General features: G+C 43.0%; 1 protein-coding gene across 3 annotated transcripts in view; it reads left to right on the top strand.

Moving 5' to 3' along the window:
- LOC144679083 (genetic suppressor element 1-like) overlaps window positions 1-15,578 on the top strand; it is a 330,347-nt gene that overhangs the window by 197,703 nt on the left and 117,066 nt on the right. For all 3 annotated transcript variants that reach the window (XM_078539365.1, XM_078539364.1, XM_078539366.1), the window contains one exon: window positions 4,574-4,792. In XM_078539365.1, the coding sequence (XP_078395491.1) occupies window positions 4,574-4,792 (219 nt within the window). The remainder of the gene's footprint in view (window positions 1-4,573; window positions 4,793-15,578) is intronic.

Here is a 15,578-nt window from a genome sequence, read left to right as displayed (position 1 = left end):
ATTTCTCTTCACCTCAGTCCTAAATGGCCTACCCCATAACCTGAGACTGTGACCCCTTGTTCCAGGCCCCCAGCCATAGGAAAAATCATCCCTGCATCCAGTCTGTCCATCCCTGTCAGAATCATATGCTTTTCAATGAGATCCCTTTTCATTCTTCTAAACTCCAGTGAATACAGGCCTAGTCGGCCCAATCTCTCCTCATAAGACAATGCTGCCATCCCAGGAATCAGTCTGGTGAACCTTCGCTGCACTCCCTCTATGGCAAGTATATCCTTTCTTAGTAGTCTCCCTTGTTGAGACCACTCTTGCGGTCTCACTAAGGCCCTGTACAGCTGCAGTAAGACATCCTTGCTCCTGTACTCAAATCCTCTTGTAATGAAGGCCAACATACCATTTCCCTTCCTTGACCTCATCCTCACCAATCTACCTGCTTCAGATTTATCTGTCCATGGCAGCATTGGTGGGAGTGACCACTGCACAGTCATCTTGGAGATGAAGTCCCGTCTTCACAACGAGGGCACCCCAACACCCCCGTCCTCAATCAGGTTGTGTGGCATTGCCACTATTCTGAATGTAATCGATTCAAAACAGATTGAGCATCCCAAAACTAGATATCCATGAGTTGCTGTGGGTCATTAGCTTCAGCAAATTGCATTCCATTGCAATCTGTAACCTCATGGAGTATCATATCCTTCACTTTACCACTATCGTCAAGCCTGGAGATCAATCCTGGTTCAATGAGGAGTATAAGAAAGCATGTCAGGAGCAGCACCAGGCATACCTAAAAATGAGGTGCCAGCCAGGTGAAGCTCCAACACAGGACTACTTACATGCTAAACAGTGGAAGCAGCACACTATAGACAGAGCTATGCAATCCGACAACCAATGGATCAGACCAAAGCTCTGAGGTCCTGCTACATCAATTGGAGAAAGGTGGTGGATGTTAAAAACAACTAACGGGAAGAGGAGGCTCCTTGATTATCCCCAACTTCAATCGTAGTGGAGCCCAGCATATTCAAGCAAGAGACAAGGCTGGAGCGTTTGCATCTATCTTCAGCACAAAGTGATGAGTGAATAATCTAACTTTGCCTCCTCCTGAGGTCCTGTCATTACAGAAGCCAGTTTTCAGCCAATTACATTCACTCCACATGATACCAAGAAACAAATGAGTACAGGATAAAGCGAAAACTAAGCCAACAATATCTTGGCTGTAGTTCTAATGACTCCAGAACTAGCTGAAACCCCAGCCAAGCTGCCCCAGTACAGCTACAATATTGGCATCAGTTTGTGGTTTGATTTCCATGTTGAGTAGTGTTTGGATGGCTCTTCGAGTAACTCGTGGCCTGATCAAATATTAGGCAGATTTCCCTCTACTCAGGAGTGAGTAGGGTCTGACTCAGGTAGGCTTCTTCAAAATGACTTTATTTACACTATTATTTACATAATAAGTTTCTAGGTAAGTACACCTCTCTCCTGTACAGACTATTCCCTCTTTCTAACAGTGTCTCCAGCACATGACTGTTGATGTCACTGTTATATCATGATACACATCACTATCACATGACCATAACTGTTAACCCATTATGCTATAGCGTATACCTGGCAATGTGGAAAATTGCCCAGCTATGTCCTGTTCACAAAAGCAGGACAAATCCAATGCAGCCAATTACCGACCCATCAGGCTACTCTCCATCATCAGCAAAGTGATGGGGTGTGTCATTACTATCAAATGACACTCACTCATTAATAACCTGCTCACTAATACTCAGTATGAGTTTCGCAAGGGGTGCTCGTCTCCAGACCTCATCACAGCCTTGGTCCAAACATGGACACAAGAGCTGAATTCTAGAGGTGAGGTGAGAGTGACTGCCCTTGACTTCAAGGCAGTATTTGCCCAAATGTGGCATCAAGAGAAATTGAAGTCAGTGGGAATCAGGGGGGAAACTTCCACTGGTTGAGGCATCACCCCTAGTATTGCGGATAAAAATCATTCAGAGTCTGAAGTAAGCTGAAAGTAGGAAATTTTATTGCAAGCGTGGAGGGGAGAACTTCAGCAAACCGAAGCCTCTCAAAGAATATTTATTCCAACAGGTTATTTATACAACAGTTTCAGAAAGAACAGACAGAATTGTTTACACCCCATGCCTGGTTGCGTATGCCATATATCAGTTCCCCCTTTGTTTAAGCACATCCAGCAAAGCACATATAGAACAAGTCAGATGTGTAGGCCAAGGGTTGTAGCGAAAAAATACAGCAAAGGGCAACATCTTCCATAGTATAACTCATAATGATCATATTAACCCTTTATTTTCCACAACACCTACCATAAAGGAAGATGGTTGATGTTGTTAGAGGCCAATCCTCTCAGTCATGGGACATCGCTGCAGGAGTTCCTCAAGGTGGTGTCCTAGGCTTAACCATGTTCGGCTGCTTTATCAATTACTTTCCCTCCATCATAAGGTCAGAAGTGGGGATGTTCATTGAGGATTGCATGGAGTTCAATTCCATTCATGTCTCCTCAGATACTGAAGCAATTCGTGTCCATATGCAGCAAGACTGGGATAACATTCTGGCTTGGGCTGTTAAGTGGCAAATAACATTCATGCCACACAAGTGCCAGGCAATGACCATCTCCAACAAGAGAGGATCTAACCACTTCCCTTTGACATTTAATGGCACTACCATTGCTGAATCCTCCACCTTCAGCATTCTTGGGAATCACCAAAAACTTAACTGGACCAGCCATAAAAATACTGTGGCTACAAAAGCAGGTCAAAGGTTGGGGATTCTGAGACAAGTAACTCATCTCCTGATTCACCAAAGTCCAGCCACCATCTACAAGTCACAAGTGTGATGGAATACTCTCCAACTGCCTGAATGAGGGTAGCTCCAACAACAATTAAGAAGCTGGACACCATCCAAGACAAAGCAGCCCACTTGATCAACATGCCATCCACCATCTTAAACATTCACACCCTCAAACCACCTATAAGATGCACTGCAGCAACTCACTGGGGTTTCTTCAATGGTGCCTCCCAAACCCTTGACCCCTACCATTTTGAACAACAAGGGCAGTAGGCATATAGGAACCCACTAACTCCAGGGCCCACTTCAATTCAGTATCATCCTGACTTGGAACTATATGGTGGTCCCTTCATCGTCACTTGGTCAAAATCCTGGAACTCCCTCCATAACAGAACTGTGGGAGGACCTGCATCACATGGACTGCAATAGTTTAAGGTGGCAGCTCACCACCACCTTGTCAAGAGCAATTAGGGATGGCAGTAAATGCTGGCAAGGCCAACAACGTTCATATCCCATGAATGAATAACAAAAAATTGTAAGAGAGTTTGTGAATACACCCTCTTGCTGGTTGTAGTACCGTAGCACCACCACTGGCAAGAGTGCATAATTTCAGCAATTAAAGCTTAGCTCAGCAGTTTTCATTTGCAATGTGGACATAGTTATCTGTAATGGAAAAAATTGGCAGCAAGTGTATTCAAACAAAAAATTTTATATAAATAATAGATTTATGACCTTGGCATTCAAAGCTCTGAGCAAGCTGTCCAACATGGGACTGAGTCATTATGTTAAATTTAAGGCCTGTTGACATTGTTTAAAATACAAATTCTCTGGGCTCGTTTACTAGTTTTAGGATACCCGAGAAAGAGTTTAGTAGCATGGATATCATCTTACCAGGGAAAATGGTAATAACCCCAGTAAAAATTAAGGATTTGATTTCGGCTGGTTTATGAAAATTGGACACCTCAATCCACTCCTGCCTATCTTCAGAGAGCCAGGCCGCAGGTTATACACAGTCTCAGCTGCAGAATGATGCATGGTCTAGGGTGATGTGAGGAGAAAATCTGATATCTTAAAAAAACACACCAATGCTAGTCGTTGAGTCTTCATAAAGTTCTTTGATTTCAGAACCCAGTTAGCTTGGGGCAATTGTAAAACTTCGCCATCTGCAACTTTTGGGAATTTCCAGAATTTGGAACAGGAATTGAACTCTCTTTATTTTTGTCCAAAAACGGCTTTCAGTGAAATGGTTGAAAGAGGCCAAGTGGCAAGAGCAAATTTCAATCTGTCGCATGTTCGAAGAATGGGCGGAAGTTCAAAAGTAACCACAAATCATCAATTATATAAGAAAAACACATTAGTATCAGTTTAAAAAGACTTCAGAGAGAGCCCGAGGATTATTGCAGCCTTGAGCTGTCATGTGACTGAGCTCAGGTTATATACAGCAAACCTTAAGATGATTAAAGGAACGAGGCATGAAGCATGGCCTTTGTCTGCTAATCAGCTGTTCCAGCTCTATAAGCGCTCGAAGGATTTCCTGAGCCTGCTTAAACATGATTAGCGTGAAGCTGCTGTAAAATAGAATGCTCTTAAACTTGGGTCGACACTCCTGCAAACTTTAAAATTGAGGGGAGTGCTCTAGTTTATAGAATTTTTTATCTATTATAAACCTGCATTATAAAACAAAGAGGGTAGGTTTCTGGCAAATGCACCTGAGTAAGTTTAATTAGTGTGTTTTAGATTCTAATGTTGTGATTGTCTTTACTTGCAGGCATGAGCCATGAGCCAAAGTCATCGTCCTTCAGTATGATCTCAGCAACACAGAGGACCACAGCAACTGTGAATCCCCTAACTCCTTCCTCACTGAATGGACCGGTTGTTACAAATGGGAGCCAGACATCACACGGGGCATCGAATGCCCGAGGCATTCATACAGCCAGCTTTGCTGCAGCTCTTAGAAAACTGGCCAAACAAGCAGAAGACCCAAGAGGTATTCAGCGATAAGTAGCAATCCGTCAAAAAACTTTCACTGGCACGAATTGGCATATAGGTCTAAACACACAGCATGAAAGGATCTAGGCTACTTGCATTTACTGTTTATTTCTTTGTTGCTACTCAAGCAGGAAAATTGAACGCTTGATTCATTCACAGAATGTCATCCAAGCAGCAGAGATTTGGACAAGTTGAAGGGTGGAGGTTGGGAGGCTGTGGTAAGAGTAATTGAATCTGGAGATGATGAAAGTGTGTTTACGGGTTTCACTAGCAGAGTAGCTGAGATAGAGTTGGAGATATTGTATGGATGGTGATCATCTGACTAATGTCACCAAGTGTTAGGCCAAGGAAAGATAGCTGAGTAATCTGCAGCTAGGTTGATAGGCAGTTCCGAGGAACAAGAGGTGATCTTGTGGAATGAATGAACCTGCTGAGAGATGGAGAAATATCACAGAGTACTGCCACTGAATGTTGTGGAGTTGTTGCTGGGTTTTGCTGGGTCAAGAGAAGGACTAGGCTTATCAAGAAGAAGCGGAAGAAAACAAGCTGAGGCAGTCAAGAAGGTGGCCTCAATTTTGGAAACAAAGATGGACACAAGGTCCTCAAGCCTAGCTTGAGAGGTGAAGAGGGGGAGAAAATAAATTTTGAATAATCCTAAAGTGGCTGAATCAATAGGTTTTTTTATTATTATTCATTCAAGGGACATGGGTGTCATTGGCTAGGCCAGCATTTATTGCCCATCCTTTGTTCAGGGGGCACTTAAGAGTCGACCACTTTGCTGTGGGTCTGGAATCACATGTAGGCCAGACCAGGCCAAGTAGGGAAGGCAGATTTCCTTCCCTAAAGGGCATTAGGGAACCAGATAGGTTTTCACAACAATAGTTTCATGGTCACCATCAGATTTTTAATTCCAGATTTTTATTGAATGCAAATTTCACAATCTGCAATGGTGGAATTCAAACTCAGGTCCCCAGAGCATAGCCCTGGGTCTAGTGACAATACCACTATGCCACCACCTCCCCAAAGCATTGGAAGGATTCCTGGGTGTACAATCCTGCTTTATCAATGATGGCCTCTGAGTTCCTGGAACTATGGCAACTGTATCTGAGGCCATTTTCAGCATTAAAATATAAAGTTTGTGACGTTAGACTGAAATGTTAGATTTCCTAGAAATGGGACATTTTTCAACTTTTCTGTGGACTATTTAATTCCCTTGGAAAGTTACATAAATTGATTAGAGTCTGTGATAGGACATATTGAACCCCCCCCCACCAGTTCCTGCCCAACATTTTGCTCAAATATTCTAATGTTTACCCACATCACTTTAAGCACCTTCCCATTTTTTTATGTACTGCCTGAAGCTGAATGGCAAATAAATCATAGAATCATAGTACTGGATTATATGCTGAAGTCCGCACCCCGATGTAAGCACTGGGGGCAAGCTCTACTCAGCCGGCTCGTCTCACTCTAATTTTTCAGCCGACAAGCCTGTAGTTATTATGAGGTGAGACTTCCGACCCTCTCCAGGGGGATGACCCGCCTCATAGAGCAGCTGGGCCAATTGGAGGGAGCAGTGGCAACAGGCAGCACAGCAGTTAGGCCAGGGATGAGGTGTTCAGTGATGCACCCAGACCTTTAGGGATCTCAGGCACTCCCCGGTACCGGAGAGAGGTCAGGCCGGTGGGGGGGGCATGTTGGACAGTGCAGGAGGAATGGTGGACACAGCGAAGGAAAATTGTTGGGGGGTTGGGGTGGGGTCGCTGACAGCGAGGTGGCTTCAATTGGCATTGGGAACCCAGAAAAGGAGTCACCACCCCCTTCACTGGCCAGCAGCCCACAGGGTCAAACCTGCTGGACAACTCATAGGGCGTAGGCCTCTCTCTGAGCGGCAGCAGGATAAGGCCCTTAAGTGGTCATTAATTGCACACTTAAGGGCCTCAATTGGGCACATCCATGCCTCCTTTGCCATTCGTAAAATTGTAGCAGGGCTGTCCAGGCTGATGGCTTGACACCTTCATTTATGGGTCTGCCCATCTGTTTCTCTATCTACAGGTGGTCCATAAAATGCAGCCCATAGTATAGGACAGCACAGACATAGAGGGCTGAATGGCCTCATCGGTAGTATGCAAGGGATAGGAGTTTTAGGGGTCTTATGCATGCTAGAAGCTACATATATTCACACAAAGGGCCCGCCCTTTGCAAACAGAAAGAACATGTCCATGCATTGCGCCTTTTTCAATAAACAAGTGCTTGGGAGACAGCCATTGTCTGGTTTATTCCCCATGGCAACCCTTGACCAATCAGTGTTGACCTGCCTGGTTTGATTTTAAACAAAAGCTTGGCAGTTAACTGTTCCCTGGTGCATTCTCCATGGCAATGTCTCTAACAATCAGAGTCCACTTGCTAACCAATCAACACCCTCTTCTCTTGCAGTATTAATTGTTATTCCCTTTGAGATTTGGTATTCTTGCAAATCTGTCCTGATGAGTGCAAGGTGAAAAGTTTTGACAGCATGTTTCTTTTTTCAGCAAAGCTCAAGTTCTGTACTACCAAGCGGCTATTTGTACACCATCGAGTTTGCACCTCCTCTTTTGAAGAGCAATACAGTTAATCCCACTCCTCCACTCTTTCTCCATATCCATACACTGTTTTCTCCTTCAGTATCTGATTCCAAATGTTTTGAAATGTTTGCAATTGTTACCTTGTTGAATAAAAATAGTTTCACAGCTTATTAATATTAACAGTTAACTCATACTGGAAGTCCCAGTGATCTGGATCTCATCCAAGTCGATACTGCTTCAGGGTGGGGTCTTTGCATTTTCAAATGGGTGCTGACCTTTTAGCAGTTGGAGGAGTTGTCAGACTGAAAAGTTAAGGACTGCTACATAATCAGCACAAATATTTTGAATGATAACCAGCAATAGATCAGTATATTAGGCAATGACAAATAACCAGACAGACGTTAAATATGTGTGGATCAGTAAAGTTTTTTCATTGATTTCCTCCCTTAAATTCTCAGACCTTTTGGGATTGATGAATTCATTGAATGTTATTCTCTCCGGATTTTGGCATTAAAGCCCTGAAATTCTACCCTGCCTTTGTGCTGTAAATCAAGTCCCCAAATCTGCATGCTTGAGTGACAGGATTGTGTATGTTGTGTGATATTAGTGACATGCTCGTGTACAGTGTACATTATGACACCACAACTGTAACACGTGTGTTTTGGGACCCAATTTTCAGTATCAAATTAATGGAGCATTGAAGAAAGTTCAGAGATCAAGAGGCAATTGTTTCTATTGACTCTTTCAGTGATGAGTTAACAAGATGATTCTGATTAGATTGGGCATCAGTGAAGTAGCGTTGGGTGTGGAAATGCATTTCTGTATAATGAGGATCTACAATTCTTTGGTTGCCATCAGTGAGGTGTCTGATACCAGACCACAAATCAAACTTCAAGAGTAAACAGAGCCAATAAATATTTCCGTAGGAGGATTAGCATTTAGTTGTACTGTTGTCATTATACAAACTACTTTTAATCTGCATGATCCACTAAATATACACTTGCTAGAATGTTTAGACTACCACTGAGCCCCATTAAAGTGGTGTCTGCGAACTGTGTAAATAAACATGGGTTATTTAAGATCTTTATTTTTAGACCCTTGAATTTGCCCTTCTAACAATGCTCCAAATAAAAACTGACTTTTACCCGTCACCAAATTTACTCAGATTTTTCAGGTTCCACTTTCCTTCCCCACCCCTCCACCAACATTCCCTCTATTTTATTCTTGAAGTGCGAGGGTGATTTATTTAAGTGCATAGCACCTTTTTGCACTGCCCTACTCGTGAGCTAATTTAAAGCTAACTTAAACTTGTGCACAGCCTGCACAGGGACTTTCAGATTGCCACATGGATGCACTGCTTACAGGGAATATTGGCCCCCCCCAATCTTACTCTTCTTTTCTCTCAGTTTATGACCTTCAGAATAGAACCTGAATTGCTTTTTTTCAAAATTGACGGTACAAACCAACACTAATGGTCCTTAATTACATACCAGGATAAATCTCCAGGCAAGCTTATGCACAGAGCCAGTGCAGTTCAAGGGTGTGTGCTGGTATCGGCGGACAGAATAATACAGGCAGTGAATCTTCACTGGTTGTATGCAAGTACCTGGTTGGACCCTACTAATTTTACCTTGCTGTATTTAACATTCATACCAATTTATCACTGGGTCAAACTGAATATATGATATTGAGCCCAATCACCGAGTCAATTCCACACCACTCAAAGGGTGCTAGTTAAAAAATATTGTGGCAGTTGTCTGCATTGTCTTATAATTCCTTGCACTTAAAGTCTCTATGGGTGTAGTCAAATAGCCAGCAATTTAGAGTGGTAACGATATGGCACATCTGTCAATGGATTTCACTGACTGAAACAAGACTTTGATGGCTGCCCCTGGAGATTGATGGAAGCTGATAGTTTCCACACACTTTCATCAGAACAAAAGAAAATTGTATGATTTGCCCCTCTCCCATTGGGGAAATGCCTCCTGACTGGAGCTCAGCACCTTCCCATAATGACACTGCTGAGATCAACAACTGGCCATGATGGTAATCGCAGTGAATATCTGATACTTCACTGAAAGTCAATGTTTCAATCCACATGATATCTTGAAGACACAATTTAGTAACTGACTGTGACAGTTCAAGTTAATAGGAATTGCTACTTGCATAAATAAAAATCAGAGCTACAGACGTAAACGAAAAGAGCAGATGGGAAGCAGTTAAATGCAGTTCGGATTCAGATAATCTGCATATAGAGGATAACCAGGCACTAAAAGCTGCCTTTTGTCACATTCGTGGAAAACAGAGTTTTGTACCTAAAGCCGATGATAAAATTTAATGGCACGTATCTGTTTAAAAACAATAACCCACTGGATTCTCACAAGGCATTCCTCCCCATATTCATTATTAAATATCACTTTGGACGACTAACTACAGCAGGAGATGTTTTAAATGTTAAATGCACATGTTACAAACTGTGTGTGTGTGTGTGTGTGTTTGTTTTGAGGGTATTTCTTATAATAGCTGTTGTAAATATGAACGACAGTGTGAATACACCTGCTTTAAATAAAAGTCTTTAAGAAACACCAAGAGATCAGGCAGCTTATATATTTAACTGCCTTGTATGTCTCCTTTACTGTGTTCTCTTCTGCCATAGCTCCATTTACTACAGACAGGTTATTTTCCAGTTTCTGCACTGAGACATTGTTTGACACTGGGAGCAAGCAGATTTATTAGTAACTTGATATATAATGTTCCAGAATTACTCTCTCACTAGCCATTCAAATCTGACTGTTAAGAGCATAAATGAATTTGCCAGAATTCATGATTGTGCAGTTCTTGCATTTCAGCATTTCACTGTAAAACTTACCAAGTGACTCTGTTTCTTTTAATAGTGTAATAAATCAGCAAGAGGTCATTTTTCATCCCAGCCTTGTAATTGTAGCTGACACAGATATGTGCCGCTCCATTGTTGAAAGCATAAAAACACAGCGCATTATTTATTCAAATACAGCATGCCTCACTAAGCTTGCTCATGTGTGAAAGCATATAAATTTCTCCATTTTGTCACATAAATCATCTGCAGCTTGGTATTATGGGTGTGGTAAATGCACTGATAAAAACTCTAAAGAAAGGAGTATTCATTATGATTAACTTTTCTTTCCTTATTTCACCCGTCATTACCATGCACTGTGTAACATCTCATCTGAGCACGCTGGGTGTGTAGCTTGCTCCAATTTCTGCCCAGGCTGCTGTATGTTTGGCCACTAGGGAAGATGTGCGAGCAGCTATCCTTCATTCCTTACTTTCTCTTCGCACCCCCCATCTCCCCCACAGAGCCAGTCACCTGGTCGGTGCTTGCCGATGATGGCAGGGCAACTCTATAGCAGGTGCAGACCCCATCCCATCAATCCATGCCATCAACCATCACATTTATTTAATTCTGGATGGTTGTCAAGGCAACATGTTTGCATTTATAAAGAATACTTATGTGGTCTCCATATTTCTACATTGTTACAATACCCATACAGACCGGTAACTTTCAAAAAGGTACTTGAATTTCCAGTGACCGACTGAAAAGATCGCATAACAAGATTTCAAATTTTATGACTTTTGCTATAACAAACTAAAAGCAACATTGTCTAAACATTAGTTGGTACGCAACACATACTCTAAGCTACAGAAGAAAAATTCCCCATTTAACTTTTTAAATGACCGCAAATCCCACGCAATGGTTATACATTACGCTGCCCCTTAGGTGGACATTTTATTCTCCCGGAACCAGTCCAAAGTTATTCTTAGCTCCTGGTGGCTCGCTTCCTTTCTTTTTGTTTCCCAGCCAAGTAAGTTCTAACCCCAGAACTGACTTTCACTGTGAGGATTACAAGGCGGTTTCTTCCCTCTAGCCCAAGCTATGCAAATCTTGAAGACTCCCTTAAATCCTCATGTACTCGGTCCCTTCAATCCGAGCATGAGCTCCCACCTGCATCTTACATAGTGAACAATACAGTTAGCGTTTTCTCTGCTTAAGGTGCAGGACTGGCTGCCTCTATCTCCTGTTCTCTGCCTCTCTGATGGCTGCAAACTGACTTGTCTCTGTGAGATTCCGTGATATCTTAGGAACCCTGTAACTGATACTACAATGGGTTTCTATGGACTTTCCCCTCTCAAAGCTCATCTCCATGGCAACATTAATCACATGGGTCTTATGTCCAGGTAGAAATGCTAATTAGCTATCCTCTAGACCTCCAACTGCATTCTATCTTGAAATTAAACAGACGGTTTAAAGTTGACTGTTGATAAAGCCTGACATTCCTAATACTACCTCCCTATCAGACTTGGAGACTTAACATTCTACCACAGTCAGCACAGATGCTCTTGCCATTGTCCACAGGTGTGAACATCTTGCATCTTCTCAGCAAGTCTCTTGACTTGGACCCTTCTTGTCCCCATGGAAACCAAGCCACCCAAGCCTATTGTTGGGCAGAATTCAGAGCAGGTCACAGAACCAGCTTCGTTCTTCCATTTTACCTTAAAGAGACAGCCCAAAAGCATAGGAATCCTATAAACTTTGTATCTGTAAAATCATTTTACATCTAATGTTATTACATATAAAGAACCTGATGTAAGCAAATGAATAGTATATATAATCTATAATAGATGCCTGAAATTGTGTTACAAAGGATCAGTGAACTTATTCCACATTGTCCACATCTTCTGTTTCATGTCCTGATGTATTTACAAGTTTTTTTTTTCAAGATAAAGGTTAACCTTCCAATGTAGGCCCTTAATCAGAACTGGAAATTGAAAGGTAAGCAAGTAGTTTGGTAGAATTCTCCTGTTTTCTTCCTAGGTGCTGACGAACCTGTGGTGTAAGTCTAGTGTTTTCTGGGTTTGTTTAAGATTTCCTGTATTTACAGTTCTTTTTTCTTGTTCTCCTTTTAAGACTCACACTGAATGTTGTCTCTGACCTTATCAATATTATTTTTTGTGGAACGCGTTGCCAAAAGTTCTGTTTATTCGTGAAGTTCAGAGTGTACTGCATTGCGACAAAAGCAAATAATGTGAGATAGCCACATGACAAGTGCTAGATGTCACAAGGTTATTCTGTACAAGGTGATGCTTTCGTTTGTCAGTACATTGTAGAGCGTGCATCGTAAGCAAATCATTGCTGAATCCCAATTTTGCTGCTTACTGTTGGTGAAAAACAGTGTGGTAAATATGAGTCTGCTTATATAGCATTCTTTGGATTTTAAATCTACAGCTTTATACATATAATAGGACTGCACTCTCCTTCATTCTAAGTGAGAAATTCTTGCTGATTGATTGAGGGCCTATAGACAGTGACAGGAACACCACTGGTGCAGCGCATGTACTATTCATCAAGGACCATCTGCTACCTTATTGCACTGCCATATAGGTCACTCTAACAATGACCTCAGGCTCAAAAATACTGCTGTTTTATTCGATCAAATATGGCATGTTAAAAATTGAGCCAAGGTTGGGACCTCTGTGGTTTTATTGTGAAATAAGTAAGTGGAAACTGCATTAGAACAAAATGGAACAAAATCAAGCCACTAAAACCTGCACATCACAAAATAAATGCAGATGATTAATCCATCATAGCTCAACCCTTCAGAATAAAGAAAAGACCCTTCTCCAACCCACCTCCCCCACCCGCCAAAACAGAATATACTCTAATCGGCTTTATATTTACCTTTCCTTCAATCAAATGCTGCATGACAAGATGGAGATCCATAACATGCATGTTAAATGATCTCAGGAGTTAAGTGTGCATTGTGTGCCTTTAGTCAGTAATCAACCAAAGAACAGACCAGAAATGTTGGTACAAATGCTCCATCACTCAGTTTCCAAACTCTGTTCTGTTTGCAGTCTGTTTTACAATTTGGAGCACAATCTTGTGGCGGTGAAGGAGGTCTTGGTCACCAGCTGGCAAGAGCTGGCGAGAGCCCTGCATCACCTCTTTTTGGGAAGGCCTGCCACATCTTGTTCCATTCAGGCACTGGACAGGCCAGTGGCGAACCTTCCCACAGGATCAAGGATCCTGGGGACAGAGGCCCCCCCCATTGACAGCTGCCAGGCAGTCAAGAGACCAACAGCTCTATTGACTGGCATCGCCACCAGGGAGGCAGTAGCTGCTGCTGTATGACACCCACGCGAGACCCAGGATTTTCGTTAGGCTGCAGGCCAAAGGTATGAGTGATGGCAAGAGAGTGGTTTGGGTGGGTCTCGCGAGGGAAGGGGGCGTCGGGAGCAAAGGAAGGTGGGGTGACTCCCAGCAGGACCCCCTCTCTTCCTGATGCCTGGCACCTCCCCTCCCGATGTCAGGTCCCCCACCCTACTTCCTGATGCTAGGTCCCTTGATCAGACACTGAATTCCTATGAATGAGACCCCTACCTGGGACCCCACAAGCAACCCAGCATGGTTTTACTTGCCATGCTCCCCACATGTTGAGACCCCCACCCAACGCTAGGTTAATGCCAGGGGTGGCAGATCAGGCCCTTAAGTGGGCAGTAATTGACCACTTAGGGATCTCGGTAGGTGGAGGGGCGGGAAGGCCGTTCACAGGCCTTCCAAGCACCTGCTTAATTGGGGTGGAGGTAGGAAGGTGGTGGGGTGCACACCCCGCATCATCCCACCTGATTAAATACCCCCCGCCCAATCACCAAACTCGCCACAGGAGAGGGCAGAAGATTCTGCCCAAAGTTGCTGTTCTTGAGACAGCTAAGACCATTCCACTGAGAATTACTGCTTACAGTTCAGATTACCTCCTGTCTGCTCCTGGTCATTTGTAACAAATCAGTGGCCTCCAAAAATCAATAGAGTAAGGATGCAGTTGTGGCAAGAAAAATAAACAGCATGTGTGCTCCAAATAATATGGAAACAGACTGATTAATATTTTGTGTACAGAACAGAGGCCAAAAGCAAGGACTCCTGAGATATGTCCGACTCCACACAGGCCTTAGGCCCCTTGTGTATGTTAATGAAGGGCCTAACGTTTGTTTTAGGTCCCATCTGGAAGAGTTGACTGCACTGATCTTTGGGTCTGCTCCGCTGTGATTTTTCTGATGTGTATACTGCTTGGTAAATGATCACCACCAGAAACATAAGTTTAAAAAAAAATCTTAGAGCTTTGTGTGGAGCTAACAGGAACAGGAATTCTCCTCTTCGGCTTCATAACACTCCTGGGGACTTACCTATGGGTCGCTGTCGGTGAGGCGGTGAGCCCAAACTGGAGTGCAGGCAATAGGCCAGCTCCCTCGGGAGGTGTTACAGGCACCATCAACTCACCAAAATTATTCCAATGTGAGCCTCAACATGGGACATAACCAATTTTTGCTTCTATGATCCCACTGTAAAAGCATAAAGTATGACTGAGAAAAGGCAGAAGCTAGTTGGTCAAACAAGCCCATTCCTTTCAACAGACCGTAAACAATTTAAGCTGTCACTGACTCTTTAATTTTATTTATAAATTTTTAATGGGTGTAAATGAGTTCCAGAAGAGATATTTTAAGTTCTAACATTGAAAGGTCACAGTGTATTACCACAAAAGATCATCGATCCATATTGTGTTCTACATCTAATTTAAGGTTTCAACCAATATGCTAGCAACCAGAGAAAGCAGAAAAACAAAGATTCAATGAGCATATATATAAAAGGGAAAAAGTAAAAATAGTTAAGAGGAGATGTAATATACTCAGATAGAGAATCAAAGGCTTCAGATGCCATCCTCAAGGCACAGCTTTTTGGAGTGACACTCGGGGTTGGGTCTTACAACGTTTAAAAAATGTCATTTAAAGATAAATCATAAACTTGCAACTTTCTGATTAGGAATATGGGGCTGAATTTTTCAACCACTTTGGGGATGGAAATGGAGGTGGGGGTGGGCATGGAATTTCTTGCTGCCAGCCAGTATGCCAGTTCCCCAGCCCACCCCAGACCAATTTCCCACAAGCGGTGGGTGGCCAATTCAATGGATTAAAGGTCTATTAAGGTCTAATGGAGGGCAAATGGAATCTGGGGTACCTGGAGGTGCCAGGAAACAGGGCAGCTGCCTGAAGGCAGCCTCTCAGCGGGAGACCGGAGGGGTCGGTGGGGTGATTGCTGCGCAAGCGGGCTTAGAGGTCCTCCCTGCCTGCCTGGCTTCAGTCACAAGTTGCCCTATGGTAGCCAGGCTGCTGATACTGTTGCTCTTTATTTTG

This window comes from Cetorhinus maximus, chromosome 3, assembly GCF_964194155.1.
Source record: "Cetorhinus maximus chromosome 3, sCetMax3.hap1.1, whole genome shotgun sequence".
Lineage (NCBI taxonomy): Eukaryota > Metazoa > Chordata > Chondrichthyes > Lamniformes > Cetorhinidae > Cetorhinus > Cetorhinus maximus.
This window is presented reverse-complemented; position numbering and strand designations above follow the sequence as displayed.